The following is an 18,863-nucleotide window of genomic DNA, read 5'->3' as shown; positions in this document are numbered from 1 at the left end:
TGACTTGTTCAGGCTTTTGGATTTAAATGTCTTCTTGGTACAAGCCAATCCAGAAGTTCAGAAACTTCAGAAGACTGAGCCATCCTTTAATTTACTCATTTCTTGTATTTGGAGTATCACAACTCATATTTTTAAGAGGTAACTTTTGATTCTATAGGTATTGATAGCCTTTGGGTTTTTGAAGATTACTCAAAAAGAGGTTTAAATTTGCAAGCAAGTCCTATACTTTAAGTGACTGTGATTTCCACAATCTACTAGACGTGTTTGAAAAACAATGCGGAGAAAAGAAAGCCTATATTTCACATTCCTCATCAATCCAGTGGCAAGAGTGCTTGACTTGGAAGTATTACAGAGAATATAATTCTTTGACTGTTAATTTTGGAGGGCTATTGAAATACCAGTTAACTTGGTAGAGTTAACTTGGTAGAGTTTTTACAGGGATTAGTCTGTAGAGCTGCTTGCTGAAGTTCCCAAGTTGATTTTTTTTCATTTTATAGTTGCACAAAATGCTGAGAATTAAATTGGCCTAATTAAAAGCAACCTCATGAGAATATAGATAGCAAATTATATTTCAATATGGCTTTAGGTCAAGTTAATATCTTCTTGTAAAGTAATTGTTCTGTACCTATTTATATGTAGGTCAGCCAGTGATGAGGTCGTTATTGCTTTGTGTTGAAGTGGAAGTTTGGAACGTTGTCTGTTTTCTGGGAAAAATTCATTTTATCTTCAAATTGTCGTGGAGCAGGAGAGAAGCTGAAAGAGCTTTAATTACCTACTAGATATTTTACCTTCAAAAAATGAGTGTTTTGACTCTTCTGGGTAGTTTTGTCTTTTTTTCATTTGATAGAGTATGGTATGCTAAATAACAGCTTGAGTATAATCTTAATTTCTTGTGAAAACTGTGGGACTCTGTAGTTCCTCCAGGTTCTTGGTGATGCTTGCATGTTTTGGCCTAATGTTTTGAACGAAGTTTTGTTCCTTTGCTCTCTGCGTTAGTTTACTTTTCCAAATCTGAAGTTGTTCTTTCACATGAACGTGACACAATTTACTGTTTGCAGTTGCTTGGATTTTCTGTGTTCATATTCACCAACAAAGGGGGAAAAAGTCCTTCCTGCTAATGAAAAGATTAAATTGGTGATCGTGTCTGATATCCAGTTTATATCCATCATTGTCCCAAAAAACAAGATCAGTGTGATATGCTTTAGCTTTTTGTTTCTCTTTAATATCTTATTAAATGTAAGTTCATGTAATTTCTTTATTAAGATGTTGGCTCTTAACTCTGAAAATCCCAGGACACCTCAGTCACTTGAGAAAGTCTTCAGTCCCATTTTATGTTTTCTCCCACACTCTTTAGATAAGCTTTTGCCCTGTATACTTCCAAAGCTGCCTTCTTTGAAATGCTCTCTGAAGCTCTTTAGCTCTGCTTTTGTTATGCATAAAGATTTGTGGTTTGTTTCAGGTTTGGGGGGAGGTTTGTAACTTGTCATTGATATGTCTATTCTTTTGCAGGCGTTTGCATTTTCTACCTTGTTTTGTACTTGGATCACAAATGTTCTGGACATATGGTCTTGGTTTTGTTTTTAGTATCGTGGGGTTAGTCCATGTAACAGCACAGTTACAGGGCTGGATTGATTGACAGCACAGGGCTGGATTGATTGACAAACTTTACTGCAATTGTCTTTAAAGCTGAAAAGGACCAGTTGCCATGGTCTGCTCTTTAGCTAAGGGAATTGAATAAACTTCACTCTGTGTTGTAAACGTAGAAAGAAGTTTTGTAGGTGAAACTGGTATATTAACCTAAGTGGAACAAATAAATTATTATCTTGTAAATTTTTCTGTGACTTCTTCAGAAGCAGTGGAGGATCAAACTGTTAATCCCAAAGCCTTCCCATTGTGAACTATTAATTGCATCAGAACTTCATTTAGTGGTGTCAGAATTTTATTGTTCCTCTACTAAAGGTTGTGTTGCTTGAGAATCCTTCTGGGAAACTCCTTTCCTTGGGTTTTTGAGAGTTCATTATTCATTTTTGCACTTAAAATTGCAGGGTTCTGAGAATTTTTGAGAGTGATGCAAGCTTAAGAAATATGAGCTTTGAAGTGATTGGGTTGTTGCTGCTAAAGAGTAGCACCTGGGAACTGCCAAAAATGAAATTGTGAAATGTACCTTAGCTCAAAGTTAACACTTCGGTTCCTGTCACTGTTTTTTCTCTCGAGTTTTATTTACAGATTGCAATGTTTTTGCAAGTTTTTTACAATGAGAGCTCTTACTGTTTTCTGTGGTTTCTTATACATATGAGGTATTGCTTTTCTCCTTCAAGTAACAAGATTAATTTGTTAGTTTTCTAAATGTGGCACAATCTATTCTCTGCCTTACCTAATTTTAAAAACTCATTATATTTGTTCTAGCACTTTTTATTATCTGTCTGTCTGGCATACTGCAAGCTCTACTAGGGAGATCATAAAATGGTACAGAAAATGTGAATAGTCTCACATATTACAGATGGGACAATTGAGTTAAGTTTATAGTAATCTAGTTATCCTTTAGGTTTTTATTATGTCTACATCAGATTGGTGTGAGATGATTTGGGGGAATACATACATACCTAGTAAATGATATTATCAGTGTATGCTCTGACTTCATGGCTTCTTTTGTCCTCCAAATTCAGGAAAAGGATTTTGCAGTAAAACTGCTTTTATCTTTGGTCATTCTTTCTTACTAAGCAATTTAGCAACCTGCTCTTTGTTGTTTCTGCTGGGTCTGTATGTCTCATTCTGTCTTGGGTGACTTTTTTTTTCTGGGAGACTCTGCAGGTGAGTAATTAGTGTTTGTGTCTGCATGTAGAGATCTATGATTAAACCAACTACTTAATCATACCTTCGAGATCATGCAAGTCTTAGATTTTTGCTGGAAGCTGAGCAAGTGTAACGGAGTTCAGATAGGGAATGCTATGGGATTGATGTATATGAATATATGTCATATAATCCCTGCTGTAAGTGTACAGACATCATAGATTGCTTTTCAGTCCTGAACACTTGAAATTCAAAACATGAAAATTTTAAAAAGTGGTTTTACCCTATTTGAGTAGATGCACTTTTTTTTTTGTTACGTTTCCCTTAAAAAAGCCAAATGGTGTATTAAAGGCTGAATCCTCTCATAAATTACACTCTCTATTCCTTTAATTTTTCTGTCTGGTAGAGGTTTTGGCAACAGAAGCCATCACTAACGTTGGTTTTGCTTTGTGCTTCATTGGTTTAGGGCTTCCCTGTGATATCCTAGAATAGTTACTTGACTATGATGGCCTTAAGCCATTAATATCTCACATTGGAGGAGACCCGTGGACAGTGAAGGATTTAAATAAAGCATAGCAGAAGTTACTGGCCAACTGCCAGCCAGGGGACAAGTGGCTTCCCTTAAAATGACTGATGAAGCTTGAGCAGAGACATGACTGGATTAGATGGTGACTAAGGAGTAAACTGTGGGCTTTTCCTAAGACTTGGACAGTCTTTCTTGCCTCCTGTATCCAGAAAGGGGATGTGGTAGAACCTGACATACATGCAAGAGGGGAGAGTCTTCTAAGGAATCATCACTTACTTTGTTATGAGCAAATGGAGTAAATATATCTAAAATAAGTTGGTGGGGTTTTTTTGTTTGTTTGTTTTTAAATAAGACTTTCTTTTTTTATTGTGGCAAAGGGAATTATAACACTCAGCATACTTGAAAGAAGCAATGCCAGAATGCTGTAACAGCTTTAACCTGACTTGATCTCTACTGTAATCCCAAATCCACCAATCCCCTTTGCCTTGGTTCATTATCTCTGATGTCTGCAATTTAAATATGTTGAAGAATTAGGTATTAATCTTTTTTTGAGTTCCATCAGTACTGAAGGTCACAGAGTATTTTATTTAGAGGCAGGATTAAAAGTTTAGGCTTCTTTGGGGATAACACATTTAAAACTTGAAATCTTCTTGTTTCCAAGGTAAGTTAAAAGAAGCTGTATTTGATTTTGTGGTTTTGTTTATGATTTTTTTTCCCTGACGTGCTCTCTTTTCTCTGTATAAAATGCTTACAGCCTTCCTTGGTGTTTGCTGTTGATTAGTATTCAGGTGAGGTACTGAGTTAGAATATTAACAACAGCTGTAAGACCTGTCTTTTGTACCTTTTTGGTTTCACCTTTAAGGTCATACATAAAAACTGAGCACTGATACAAGTTCAGTTGTTTATCAGATTTCTGGTTTGTGTTTTGGCTTGGAGTAATTAAGTCACCTTTTAGGCTTTCATTGCAGGCAGTAAACAAATCTACCTTTACAAGAAATGTAACTGAAAGTGTCCACAAAAAGTTACTATAAAATTGGCAGATGTAGGGGAGAACATAATTTATGTATCTAAATGGAAGTTGTTTCCCAACATGAAGGTGGAATGGAAGAGTATGTTGACTGGCTTGCATCAGTGGTTTTAAACTGCTGGGTGGAATTGTAGCAGAGATGCTAGGGAGTTGTGGATGTTTTATTATGCTAGGTAGTTGTGGCCAGTAAATGGAAAATGCCTCTACCTATTTAAAGGAAACCTTAAATTGATTGGACAGAAATATGTGAACTAAATGTAATTGTAAGATTTCTTTTCAATCCCAAATGAATAGTGAGATAAAGTCCCCTCTGAACTTCCTTTTTCCCCAGCTAAACATCCCCAGCTCCCTCAGCTGCTCCTCATGGGACTTAAGTTCCAGACCTTCTCTGGACTTGCTCCAGAACCTCAATGTCCTTTTTGAAGTAAGGGACCTAGAACTGGATATAGGTTTTGAGGTGCCACCAGTGCCAAGTACAGCGGAAGAATGAGGTTCCTGCTTCTTCTGGCCACACTATTCCTGATCCAGCCAGGATGTAATTTGCCTTGGCCACCTGGGCACACACTGGCTCATGTTCAGCTGCTGTCAGTCAACACTATCTTGTCATTTTCTGCTGGGACACTTTCCAGCTACTTTTCTCCCAGCCTGTGGTGCTGTCTGGGTTTGTGACTCCAGGGAAGGACCTGGCACTTCACCTTGTTGAACTTACACCATTGGCCTTGGCCCATCGATCCAGCCTGTCCAGATCCCCCTTGCAGAGCCTTCCTACCCTCCAGCAGAGCACAACTCCCATAGTGTCATCTGCAGAATGACTGAGAGTACCCTCAATCCTCTTGTCCAGATCATCGACAAAGGTATTAAATATGACCTGTCCCAAAACTGAGCCCTGAGGAGCTGGTGACAGGCCCCCAGCTGAATGCAATGCCATTCACCACCACTCTTGGCTTGGCCATTCAGGGGGTTCTACCCAGGGAACTCCTGGCCCACCTGAGGCATGTGCAGACAGTTCCTCCAAGAGAATGCTGTGCGAGACAAGTGTCAAAGGCTTTCTGAAGGTGCAGGTAAATGACATCCATAACCTTGCTTTCATCTGCTCAGTGGGACACCTTGCCATAGAAGGAGATGAGGTTGGTCAAGCAGGTCCTGCCTTGCAGGAACCCAGGCTGCCTGGGACTGATAGAGGCACAGATTGCTCTTCTTGTCCTGCGTGCACTGTGTGATTGCACCCAAGATAATCTAAATACCAACATTTAAGATGAGTTCATAAATTTCATGGCTTGCTTTGGTAGCTGTATCTTCAGTGGTCCAGGAGAAAATAACTATTATATATTGCTGCAATATGTGTCTTGTTGCTGGTTGACTAAAGAATTAAAGAAGTGGTGGATACTCTTCCATAAGAATACTGTTCATTCTTTTGCATATGGACCATTGAAAGATTTATTTGGTTAAGAAATACCAAAACAGATTTCTTTCATGACTTGTGCCATTCTGTGAGTTCAATATATGTTACTAGTTCTAGCTATTACAGTTGTGTTCGTAGTAAGAGTTACTGATTTTGATGGCAAGTTTTACCCGAAGAAGTGCAGAGAAGTGCAACTCTTACATACCAGTGGAATGTCCAAGTCCTTTACTGTCACACTTGTTGTCTGTGCTACTTACCTGGTGCCATTATTGTTGCTTCTCTGTTTTCCTGTCTTTTCTTTCCTTATTTATTTACTTTACTTTAATCCATGACTTTTCTGTATAACCTGTAAGAATTTGTTGCCTGTTTGTACCCTCTTTAATTCCTTCTGTTGCACAAGTGGATGACTGAAGGCTCACACCAAAGGGTAGCAAGATGCCCAGATTTGACAGTCCAGTGCCAGAAAATACATTGGATTTTTGGATAGCCAAGGTAATAGCTATGAAATGTCATGGGCTTTGGTTACAACAATGACTGGAACACAGAGCAGAGCTGAGGTGGTGAAAATTGTAGTGTAGTCCTTAAGGCTCAATGAATTGTCATTTGAGCTGGATTCAGCTTGGAAGTCTTGGATCTTAAACCGCTGTCATACTGGCCTAGCTTCAGGATAGACTGGACTTGTTGGTGACCTGAAAACATAATGCAAGATTGGCAACTGTAGTCTAGCTCACTGCTAGGAGGTATTTAATTTTTGATGTTACCGAATGTGAGGTGGGTGTCACCTCACATGAATTTTTATGTATTTCTTTAATTCCTTCTTTAGGACATGATCTTAGAAAACAAGCTGAGAATTTGGGGTCAACAGTGAAACTATCACTGCTGCTAAGTTGCTTGAACTTCTACAAGCCTTCTTATTCAATGTCTTCTAATTTCTTAGCTTCACTCAATTTTTGCACCGCAAAATCTAACTCAACATTAGTATGAATGTAAGAATCTCAGAGGTAGATTTATTTTCTTTGAGTAGAAGTCTTGTGTTGGAGAGCTGCTAATTCAAGGAGGAAGTACTTAGGAGCTGATTTGTATAAAACAATACCGAAGTCACCAAGTTGTTTTAAATGGTATTTTCTAAATTTTGGCAGTTAGTCTGCACTATTACCAGTTCTTCAGTTAAGTCTTGCTTTCAGATAACTATGTTTGGATATTCACTTTTTAGGCAGATTTGTTCACTGCCTGCAATAAAAGGCCGAAAAGGCGACTTAATTACTCCAAGTCGAAACACAAATGCCAAATTCCCTGGTGATCTTATCTATAACATTTCCTTTACAAGTTTCCCTTTGCCGTGTATAAATTGGATAGTTAAACAGAAGATAATCAGTGACGTATTTTTCTTGATTCATAGACTCCTCTTGGACTGACAACCACGTTACTGTGTTGAGTAGTTTGTTCAAGGGGTTTCAAGGTTTTTTTCTTCTTCTCATAGAATTTAACAAAAAAAGCCAAATAGAAGTATATGCATACTCTTTCTGAACAGGGTAGATTAAAGTATTTTTCTTGCTTCTTTTTTGCACTGAAATCTTGTTCTTGCTTTTCTTGTTTAAATCCATATTTTTTGGTGGTATCTACAGAAACTTTGTGTATGTCTTTCATCTGTGCACTGGTAAACTCCTTTTAGTGTTTAATTCTCTGATAAGTTCCTTATAAAATGTATAAATTACAATAAGTGACATTTGCATATTTTTGTGACCAACATTTAATTCAGAAATGCAAATATTAAAGTGGCTTAATGCTTTCCTGGGCTTTGTGTGAAACTTATTTTAAACCACTGTAGATGTTCTATTCATGCAGAAGATTTTAGAGCCTTGAAATTTTTAGTTTGCCTACTTGCCTGCTGTTTTTTTGATGAGGAATATGAGCCTCTGACAGCCAAAGCCCTAGTAATTCATTAAACAATGATCATTAAAAAAATAACCGACCAAATCAAACTTCTTTTCACCAAGCAGTTCTTCACTGTTAAAGCTTTATGAAAGTGACAATACATGGAAAATGAGCTCGAAGGAGGAGGAAGAATTCTCTGCAACAGGTAATTGTCATCAATATTAATTTTGGTGGTATGGAGAAGAATGAGAAAAGACAGAGAAGCATTTTCTGTGTTTGTGGCACAGGGAGAAAGGTCTTATGTGTAGGCTCTTCCTGAATGTGAACTGCCAGCTGCGTCTATCTTTCTTTTTAATACTCCCATTCTTTTAAGTTGTGGTAGGGGATGATGGAAAACAGCTTTTTGTGTAATTTAAGAGTTGAAGTTGGCCATCTTGATAATGCCTTGTTCTGGTCCCCAGCTGACATGGCTTGGATTGTTTCACTTGCCCGCTGAAGTTTGTTGCTTTTGCTAACAGTTGGTAATCAGAAGTGTAGAAGGTACAGGAGCAGATGCAAGAAGCACAACATACAGTGTGTTGCCAGCACCCCAGGAGGTGCCCTTGCATCAAAAACACAAATGCAGGAGCATTTAGTGCAGAGCTGGAGCAGCCAGTGCTGTGACAAGGTGGTTTGCACATTTAAGGCAATTTACAAGGATGAGCACCTTTTGCTTTTGTATGCTGCTGCAGAAGGTAGCAAGTCTTGGACAGCTACTCTTGTACATGTACTAAACAGATCAGGAGACCACTCTTGTTGAATTAACTGCCTGGCTGTGGAAAGAGCCTAATGTTTTAAACTGTCCAGGGATTCATTTTCAGTTGTAGTGACTCACACACCCCCGCCACCCCCTTTGGAGGACTAAATTTGAGATTAGTCCTAGGATAAAATTGTGGCCTGCTGACATTTGAATACATTTTCTGCTTTTATAAAAGCAGAAAACTAATTGAGGGCTGATGCTATAATTTAGTGCTCTGCACTATTTACAAAAAGATACACACCATGCAGAAAAGCTATGCATAATCAGACCTAGAAACAGTGTTCTAATATATGCTGAAGAACTGCTTTGCAGTGTGATGTCTGTGTACAAGCTTTTTTGTATAAACAAATGCAGCTAAGCATTGAAATCTGTTACTAATTTTCCTAATTGCTAATTTCCTTTTTTTATTTTCTATCCACAGATCTTCATGTCTTTCACTAAGAGGAAACTTGTCAAGATAATTGCCTCAACTGTTGTACCTTGGAGCAGCATGTACAAAACTGATCTTAACAAGAAATAGTGATTAGTATTTGAAATAATTGCCAGGGAAAAAGATCAAGAAAGACTTTTTTTAAATATAATTTACGGAATATATAATGACTAAAGTCCACTAAGAGGTTATTCTTTCCTAGTAAAAAGGCACAGCTGCTGAAAGGAAAAAGAATACTTAGTAGAAAATTGCAAAACCCATTTTTGTTCCTGAAGGAACACATTACGTGTCATGTCAACTCCTTTAGTGATGTGTTTTGACTTTTCTCTAGGAAACTGGTATTTCTGCAGTATTCAGAATTGGGTCAACATTCTGTTAGTAGATTTTGGACTTTTCCCTTATCTGTAATTATTTCTGTTAACAAGTCATGATTTTGTGCCTGTTTAACCAGGAATTAACTCGTAGCCTTCTAACAGCATTTAAGAAAACTTCAAGACTATTCTAAAAGGATAAGGCTATTCAAAGTATCTGTAGTATTTCAGCTTCTTTTTCTGCTGGTGCAGCTTGAGTGAGAGCAGAGTTCCAGCAGCCTGGTAGAGCTACCCAGATGCAGCTGGGGAAGGCATGCTCTACACTGGGCGTAGGTACCAAGGAAATCTCTTGCGGAGTGTTGACTCCGTAAAAGATGCATTTCTCCAACAAACCATGTGTCACTGGTTTCTAAATGTGCTGATGCAGTGTATGTGAGCAGATACTCCGACTTTTTGTGAGGTATGCTAAGTACATATCTGGCAGGAAACACTAATATTATAATGAGGTTTTAAAATTAACAGTCTTATGCTGTGTCAGAACCTTGTTACTCTACAGATGCATTTGTAGAAATGAACTTTTCTATCAGAGATGAAATTACATCTTTGGAGTTTTACACTGGCTTTGGTTTTTATAGATGAGTATAATTTAAAACTACAAACTGTAAATGCAGTGTTATTTTAATGAATAAGGTGTATAATTATAATCTTTTTCAGTAACTCAAATTTTCTGTTAGTGAACTCAATCACAAAGAATATTTTTCAACATTGTTTAGAATGCTTCCTCATCTGGTGTTAAAATTAGGTAATTCTTTGCATTAAAACTGTACAGATGAAAATGTGTATCCAGTTTCTTTCCCTTTTCTTAGAGGGCTTATTTGATACTTAATGATGTCTCATAGCTGTGCTTCGCTCCCTGCTTTTTTTCTGAACACATGAATGTGGATATAGCTCTAGACCATCCATTTTACTTACTGCCTGCCTGTTCTTAAACAATCCTTGCTTCTTAAGCAAGAAGAGTATTCAGCCTACTTAGTGCTTGTGTTTCAGGGTTTATCTCCTGTCTCAGAGCATATACACGTTCTGATTGCATTTGGGGACAAGTAAGCAACCTTCTTGTACTGCTGCTTGTGGAATATGATAAAAAATGCCTGCTCCTGAGACCAAATCATTCCTCTTAATCTCTGAAGATCAAGGCTTTGGTATAGAGCACCATCTTTGTGTTTGTCCGGGTCACAGCAGTGCAAGCAAGAATTTTGGCATGAGTAATTCAGACATTTATTTGTACCAAAAACCCCCTCCCCACCAACATCCTTTTAAATCTTACAAGAATTTTGGATTCTCCTGTGAAGATGAATATTCAACGCATCAATAGCAGGTAACTACTTTTTAAAATACTTTACTTAAATACTATGTGAAAAATGTTGAATAATCTTGTAATTTTCACATTGTCATTTACTACATTTTTCTACCCTTTTAGATATTCAAGATCCAGTCCTGGATAGGTAAGTATTCTGAACACTTTTTTTTTTTTTAGCAGTAACTGTTTCAAAGAAAAGCTAAAGCTTATTCACTTTTTTTGCCTGATCTCCAAATAGTTTTTTAGGCTACTCCATTTAGATAACTTACTTATGACTTAGCATGTGCATCTAAATGCATAGTAAGGCTCCTTATAAACATTACACGTACTCAATTCATGAACTGAAAACAGTTACTCCCATTTTTTTGTTTTGTCCTGCTCAGTTTTCAGAAGCATTTTATATGTCTTTAGGCAGATGATTTTGGTAACCTGTACCAGAAATTAATTTTCTCCCAAGACCTGAAAAAGGATGTAAATGCCCAGAACAGTAGTAGTTAAGATTGTATATTTGTGTGCATGTGCATAAATGCACTGGTTTTAATTCAACTTTCTCCTTTAATTTGCAGCCTTCCAGTCTGGTGTTTTTCTTGCCTCTTCATGACCTCGTGTCTTGAGCAGCCTAGCTGGATCCCCTGGTTCCTGTTTCTTCTTGTTTCAAAATTCTGCTTTCTCCCATTTTGGATTCCCCACCCTTTTATATTCATACATACCCTAGCCTTTTGCTACCTGTTTTGGTCTTTGCTATTTATCCTGAGACTTTGGTTGGGTTCCATGCAGCATTTTCCATGTGGCACTGCTCTCCTGGATTCCCTGCCACAGTGCAGTTAGTTTGTCTGAAGAACATCCCTGATGTGCTTTTGAGGTTTTAGTGGCCTGATGGTCCTCACCTGCATTTCTGTTCTGCTGCTTTGTCTTGCTCTAAGTAGACATTGAAGAAGACATTAAGGCTGTACCTTTTGTTGCCCTACTTAGAAAGCAAATGCATGAACCTTTTTTAAAGAGCTAAGAGAGCCTGTGGATTGTGGGGGATGATAAGCAAAGTGAAAGCGTTCCCGAAATAAAAAATGCAAACAACTCCCCTCAACAACAACACATCTCCTCTTGGACATGTTTAGATTCACAAGATGTTTGTTCTGCCCCTTTCTGCTCTAATTAGGAAATGCAGTCACATTTTAGCTTCTAGGCTAAATGTAGTTATTCCTTTTTTTTTCCCCCTTCTGTCAATTAATCTCTCTATTTCTGCTTGATTTTGTATCATTTTGATGAGGCTTTCTTTGCAAGTGCTCAGCTGTGGAATCCCCTATGCTCCACGCCATAAGAGAATTGCTGCTGTACAGAATATCTTAGACTCATCTGAAATATGTTTTATTTTCTTGTGTAACACACTCCCTTAAAAACATTTGTTTTGAATGTGGGTATGAATCTCTTCAGTTATCTGGCTGCTCCTTTGCTAATGGATTCAGAAAAGTCATTAAGCATGTGCGTATTGCGATCTCTGGCTCAAAGTGAGGCATCTGGGGAAAATACCAAGTTGAAGTGGTTTTTTGGCGTTCATACTGCAGTAGTTCATGCTGATTTCCATGAGTGCAAATTTAAAGTGTTGATACCCTCAAAGTCTTAAGTTTTTTTGTACTATTGCTGTGTTGTTGTATAGCAAGGATTTCAAGTCTGATTTTCTGATTCAGTTACAAAGCAGAAACATATTAACACAGTACATTACAAAAATATTTAAATGTAAAGCTGTTACGTCTGAGTTTCTGGTCATGTAAAATTCTTCTTTTGCATAATTCTTGCTGTGTGAATTCTTTTTTGGGGGAAATGGGCAGGTGGTTCAGGGAAGAAAACAGTTTTCTTATGCAAATTGAGTAAGATTTGTCATCGGAATTTATGAGGACATACCTGTTTCTGCTTATGAAATAAAATGGTAAAGCAGGTTTTGTGAAGTTTTGAAATTAAATATTTTTAACTTGAAAAGTAGCATTTGCTCAATATATAAGTAGTGAGTTTGTTTTTCTGGGTTTAGAATATGGGATTGAAGTTCTTGTCATAATTACATGAACTGACATTTTCATGAGAATTCTCATTTAAGGAGACCTCTTAATGGTTTTGTATTTCTTTGTATGTTTTGGTAACATAGATCTATCCAAATAAAACACTGTCTGTGATCGTTTGGTCTGAAATATATGTTTTTAAATAACAATGTAACTTGTATTGCCTGAGATTTTTACAGTGCTGAAATGGAAATAGTTGCTCAAAGCTAATCTGGGAGTAATTGCAACTTTGTTCTTTTTTTCTTGTTGTGTTTCAGGGAAATGAGGCAAGCTACCCTTTGGAAATGTGCTCGCACTGTAAGTTTTTTTAATTGCTACACTGTATTGTTGCAGAAGTCAATTTTGTATGAGGGTTGATATGTACAGTTTCCATGTATGTTATGCAGTTTACATACTAACTAAAAGAATAAAATTACAAGGTTAAAAATTACCTTTGGAAGTAATACAGCTTTTGCTATTAGATTGTAAAATCAAAAATCAGTCTGTCCTTAAAATAAAAATCACTTAAAGGTTTGAGGGTTTTCTTTGAGTCTTCCATTAGAATATTAAAAAAACTTATGATAGTCTTGCTGTCTGTAGGGTGAAGTGTAGTTCACCCAGTGGGGCTTTTCCATCAGTCCTGGTGCCAGTTCCTCAGGGGTATGGTGCAGTCTGTGCCATGTTAGGAGTGAAGTATATCACTTCTAACACGTAGTCTCAGAGGAAGGGACAGGTTGAGACTAAATGAGCTCTGTTTTCCCCTGTGTATGTTTGCAGCCAAGCAGTTAGGTGAGAACCCACTTGGTGTTACTTGCTTTTGGCCATGTGAGAATAAAATTCGTTGCTTCATCTCATGGGGTTAGGCTACCCTGTAAAAATGACAAAGTATTTTTTGCTTAAAGCTGACCAAAGAAAGGGTTGTCTTGTGAAATGTCCTTGTGGTGTTGTGCTAAGTGTACCTATTCTTAGTGCTTTTTCTATTTGATGATTTTCTTCAGCCCTAAAGTGTGTGTAGACCTGTGTATGTGTCTTCTGAACCACTTGATGAAATTCCTTATCTTAGGTTAATTGGATCTTGTTTTTAAACAGGGTAACCCTTCAGGAGAGGGACTGTTTTCTAGATCCCTTTCACAGTGCTTGTCATGTGCTTGTGCTGGCCTGTGGCTCATGTAACTCAAACTGTAAAAGAAAATAAATGGTCATGGAGAAATCTTCATCTAAATATGTTTTTTCAGAGAAGTGAGACTTCAGCTGGTAATTTGCAAGTCCTCTGTGCCTAATAGGAACATCTACATGGATTCTAATTTGTGTCATAAGTTTGCAAACACTTGGTAATATCATCCAAAACAGTGCATAGCTGTATAATGTTCTCAGTATATTTTGTTAAATGCAAATACATGGTTGGAGTTTTGTACTTGATGAAGACTTCAGTAGTGTTTTCCTGAATCATATATACATATATATATATATATATAAAAATCTTATATTACTGCTCCATTGCTCAGTGTTTTGTTATGGACAAACTGGTTTCTGAAGAATTATTTTTTTAGCTAGTCGTATCAATGTCAGAGTTGTAAGCAGTGTGTTGCCATCCTTAACTTCTCATTCTAGGACCAACTTTTTTCATTGCTAGCAATGGGCAGCCTAAAGGTTTATTATTGAACTTCTTTGCCCATTTTTATTGCAGAGAAAGTGAGGATTTTTTGCACAATATTCTGTGGTTAAACAGTATGTTGGGGCTGTTATTGTTTAAATGTGAAGTTCTGCATGATTAAAGGTTGCTCTGCTCTGATGGCCTTTCTCCCAGCAGAAGGTTGGCTGTATCCCTGGGCAGCAAAACTCAACACACCAGGAAAATGGATTTATCACTGTCCCTTTGCTTGGATGGGCCCAGCCACTGCAGTGATGGTGCTGTACTTAAAGATCCTGAGTGCCTCAGCATTCTGAAAGCCAGGGGTTTTGGGTACGGCTGTGCACAGCTGCTGGCTGGAAGCAAGCTTGCCAAGTAGATGTTCACATTGGTCTTCAAATGTTAAATGTTCCTGCTGCTTCCCAGAAGTTGTCACTGACAGGTCTAAAGTTTTCAAGGCAAGGCCAGACAATGTCTTTGAAAATCATGTGATAGGGATTTTGAATTTATTTTGTGTTAAAGTAGGCAGTTACATGAAGCAAATTCAGGATGCTACAGAGAGGATGTACACCATTAGATAGTCAAGCATATTCTTTTAACCTTTAATTTTAGAACATTAGTTCTTCTCAGTGGGTGAATTAGTGTTGTTGGATTCCTTAAAGTGGTTTGGTTTTGTTTCTCAGCTGTGCTGTGCCAGAAAGTACTGAAAACCTACCACTGCTTTCCATGGTGAAAATTTGATGTCAGCCAGAATCTGTCAAATTGTCCATAAGGAAATTTTATCACAGCAAAAAGATTTAGAGAAGACTATTTTGTAATAGAGTAAAGAATAGTTTATAGTACAGTATTTTTAATATAAACACTCATTTGTAGAGTGTTTGGATTTTAGGATAAGAAGACTAGTATCTCTTTCCTAACTTAGGAGATTGTAATTGACACATCTGAAGTCATGAAAAGGATTAGGCCAGCTGTGTGGGAGCATATACAAGACGAGTGGTTGAATGTGTTCTCAAGGGTATCATCTTTTTGAAATCTGATCTCCAAAACTGAAATGGCTGACGTGGTTGCTAGTCTGAAACGTTATATTCGTCAATCAGATGAGGCTGTAGGTAGAGGTGCGAGTTTTGCTGAAGGCCTGTTTTATTTTGAGATCTCTGCAATACATTCTTCTGGGGGAAAATTAGTCTGGAAACATGTAAAATTCATTTCAGAACATGTGTGATTTGCAAAATTTCTCCTAATACCTTTGCAATATTCTTGTCTATAATGATTTCATGTTTGAAAAGTTAGTGGAAACGGGGCTCTCTGTGACTGCGCTCTGGTTTGGCTTTTGTTAGTTAAACCTTTGAGACAATATTTGAGAGTATCTGAAAAGCCAACCTTTTAAATACAGGGGTAAACATTTAGATTTCAGAAGTGCTCAGCACCTAATTGCTGAGAGATGTACAGCTTTTCTAAGGGCTGTACCCTTTGCAGATGCCTGTGTGTATACTGTGTGCAGCAATAATGTACCATGCTTCTTAATGCCTATGCAATTATCCTGTTAAAGCATCACTGAATGTAGTGGATTTCAGAAATCTGTAGTTTTAGGGCATTCTTTACTTTCAGCTCTCAAATTAATAAAAAGTTAGCTATGTACCTTTATGTTAACTGTAAAAAATATTTTTTTTCTGAAGTTACTGTTTTCAACATAGAACACACTGAAATTGGCTTCTAATAAAGCTTTTTGAGTTGCCACTTCAATAGTTTTTACAGTTTTACCTGAGCATCAGTTACATGCATAACAATTTGAAACAGAATTGTTTTAAAATCTGATGGATCATCCTCTACTGCTGTGTTGAGGGGCAGAAGTGAGGATCAGCATATTAGAAAGTGAGCAACTGGGAGATAAGACTCAAGCACTAAAATGGGAGTGAGGCAAAGCATTTGCAAGTAGTTTCTTGGAAGCATTTTAACCTGATTCATCGTATTTTTAGATGTATGCAAATGAATTCAAGAGATGAAGCAGGTGTTGGCCCTAAGAATTTTAATACTTGGATAGGAGTCTTTTGAAAGTACTGATAGTTCTTTAACAAAAAAATCCTTAGTACCAGAACTACTTAACACCTGCCTTATATTCATTATAAGGGGAACAAAATCCAAAATGGATTATGAAATAAGCATAAATACCTCTAAGTGTTTTAAAACGGTGCAGAATTTGATGTGTGTGCAGGCCTGCCAATAAAGCATTTTAAAGAAAAGCACTTAGCAGTTATTATTTCCAGCCAGTTAGTAAGTTTCTGAGCTCAGGCATCAGTGCCAAGGTGAGGGGATGCTGTCTGCTTCTGCTGAAAAGCTGGGAAGCACAGAGCCCCCTGTCAGCTGGGGAGCACAGCACAAAAAAGGCTGATTTGGATCTGAATGCTCAGGGTTGCTGGGAGTGTGGTGATGAGTCACAGGCAAACTCTGCCTCAAACAGTGTAAACAAAGCTCAGTCCTGATTTTCCTTAGTGGTGGTGTCACCCTTTTTACACTACTGGGAACTTGGACTTCCTAGGAGTTCCTAGTGTTTTTATCTGGCCTGGTCTCCTGAGCTGGTCTTAAATTCTGTCTGCTACTGCCACCATCAGTCCTTTCAGCTCAGCTTTCCCTTGAGCTGAACTACCTTGTGCCTTACTTTTCCAGCAGAACCTAGGAGAGTTTGTGTGGGCACAAAGTCATATTTTTGTTCAGACACTGAGAATTAATTTCTGTGCTCTGTTCTTCAGTGAGAGCTATGTGGAATTTTAAGAAAGTCTGTTGATAATGAGAAGGAAAATATAGGCATTGTAAAACAGGGGAGCATCCATCTTAGATGGGAACTGTTGTATATATGCATTCTGGGAGGTAATGTCAACAAAAAATGAATAAGATGTTATTGAAATCTGCTGTTATACATAAATGTATGTGCTGTTTTCCTTTAAAAAAATCCAAAGGAGAACAAAGAAACAAACATTAAGCTCCAGAAGACCTGCATAGTTTTTAGGTAAATTCAGCATAGGCAGGGAGAGTTGCCAGAAATGAAGACTGTGAACTGAAGAAAGAATAGACAGAAGGTATGCCCATCTAAGGCATATACTGTGATGTATTCATCCCTTATTTTAGATTTGTATTCTTATTTCTTAAAGCTGTTCTATGAAGACAAAGATGCTACTGAAATGCAAATTTTTTCAAGTGTATAAGGTTTTTAAAATTCAGCTTGTGGAAAGGGTTTAATGGTAAGTGAGGTGACTGCAATATATTTAAGGAAAAATAATGACATTCTGATATTAGATTCTCATACAGTCAGTTATGAACACAGTGTTTATCCAGATATGTTCATTAGGAACAGAGGTTTATATGCTGATGAACTATTAAAGAAAATTTTCTTAGTCCTGCATTTACTTTGCTTTTTTGTTATTTCCTCCTCCAAGTACTGTCATTCCTGCTGTATCAATGCCAGAAACAAAACATAGGAAGAGTTTGCTATTTGGTCAGCTTTTGGCAGAGATGCTGGTTTTTTTCAGTACTGTTTTTTCACTTGTTTTGACTCCTGTTAAGAAAAGAACCTCTCTCAGATCTCCAGTGCAGCCAAACCCTTTGCTTGAATGTTTCAAGGTTTGTAATGAGAAATTTTAATCCCATTTCTATTAGAAACTGCTGCCAGATATTTGTACCTGGACTGTGCATTGAAGTTGAGCTGGTATGAGCTATGAAATGGGATGTGTGTATATGTGGAGAAAGAGTAATTAACATTTTTCAAATATCCTTAAGTTCATAATTGTGTCAACTGTTGCTTTGTTACAGTTCAGCAAAACATGAAATTATTGAGAAATACTCTTACATCCCTTTGCAACCTCCTCCCCTTCCTGTGATCTGGTTCTTTTCTTTATCATCCACAATCTTGACCTTCTTGTCTACCATCTTTGAAACAAAACAAAAAATAATTTCTTCTCTTACACTTGCTAGTTTTGGAATTTAAGGACCTTGTTAACTGCAGCTGTGAGGCTGGTTAACCCAACAATGGTTCTTGTGCCCAGCAGATGATGGCAGAGCAGCATTGCTTGTTAATACTGTGTCCAGTGCATCAGTTGCTGAATGCTGCAAGAAAATGTTCTTTTTATAGTTCATATTGGTACTTCCTGCTGGAGATGTATTAACTCGAGATAAAATCCATTTCTGAGAAGGGTTTGTTTTCTTAGCACGTCTCTGCAATGGCAGAGTTGGTCTTGTCTGTCTTTAGTGCCAGCTTGTGTCAATTTAAGCTGTGTAGCTGTGTGTGAGTGACTTGTCTATGTGGGTAATTAACTCCATTTCATAGCAGAGCATTGACAGAGCTCTGGGTGGTCACTGTCAATCTTTGCTCTTCTATTTGTGAGGAAAAATGGCATGGAGCTCCCAAACCAGGTGGTGGAACTGATGTAATGAAATAAGACTTTGCTTAATGTGACCTCTGGGTTGTGAGGAAATGCTGTTACCTAATGATCAGAGGTCTGTAGTCCTGCTTCAGGCAGCTCTGTGTTTCCATCCTAATTTGTGAAAATGTTATTGCTGTGTTTTGGTACTTAGGAGTTTCTTACATGTTACTTAGAAATGTTACAGAATTTGCAGTTCATTAACTCAGTTTTTGTGGCAAGGGAGAAGCGATCCAGCCATGTTCATGCTTCTTACCATTGTTCTCCATTGTGA

General features: G+C 37.6%; 1 protein-coding gene across 2 annotated transcripts in view; it reads left to right on the top strand.

The window, feature by feature from the left end:
• The window catches only part of PPP3R1 (protein phosphatase 3 regulatory subunit B, alpha), a 38,133-nt gene that overhangs the window by 10,495 nt on the left and 8,775 nt on the right, over positions 1 to 18,863 (top strand). Inside the window, exons 2-3 of one of the 2 annotated variants that reach the window (XM_053938100.1) lie at positions 10,638 to 10,662; positions 12,826 to 12,865. In XM_053938100.1, the coding sequence (XP_053794075.1) occupies positions 12,853 to 12,865 (13 nt within the window). In that variant the 5' untranslated portion in view covers positions 10,638 to 10,662; positions 12,826 to 12,852. The remainder of the gene's footprint in view (positions 1 to 10,637; positions 10,663 to 12,825; positions 12,866 to 18,863) is intronic. The other variant, XM_053938099.1, reaches the window with a different exon arrangement.

The sequence above is a fragment of the Vidua chalybeata genome, chromosome 3, assembly GCF_026979565.1.
Source record: "Vidua chalybeata isolate OUT-0048 chromosome 3, bVidCha1 merged haplotype, whole genome shotgun sequence".
NCBI lineage: Eukaryota > Metazoa > Chordata > Aves > Passeriformes > Viduidae > Vidua > Vidua chalybeata.
This window is presented reverse-complemented; position numbering and strand designations above follow the sequence as displayed.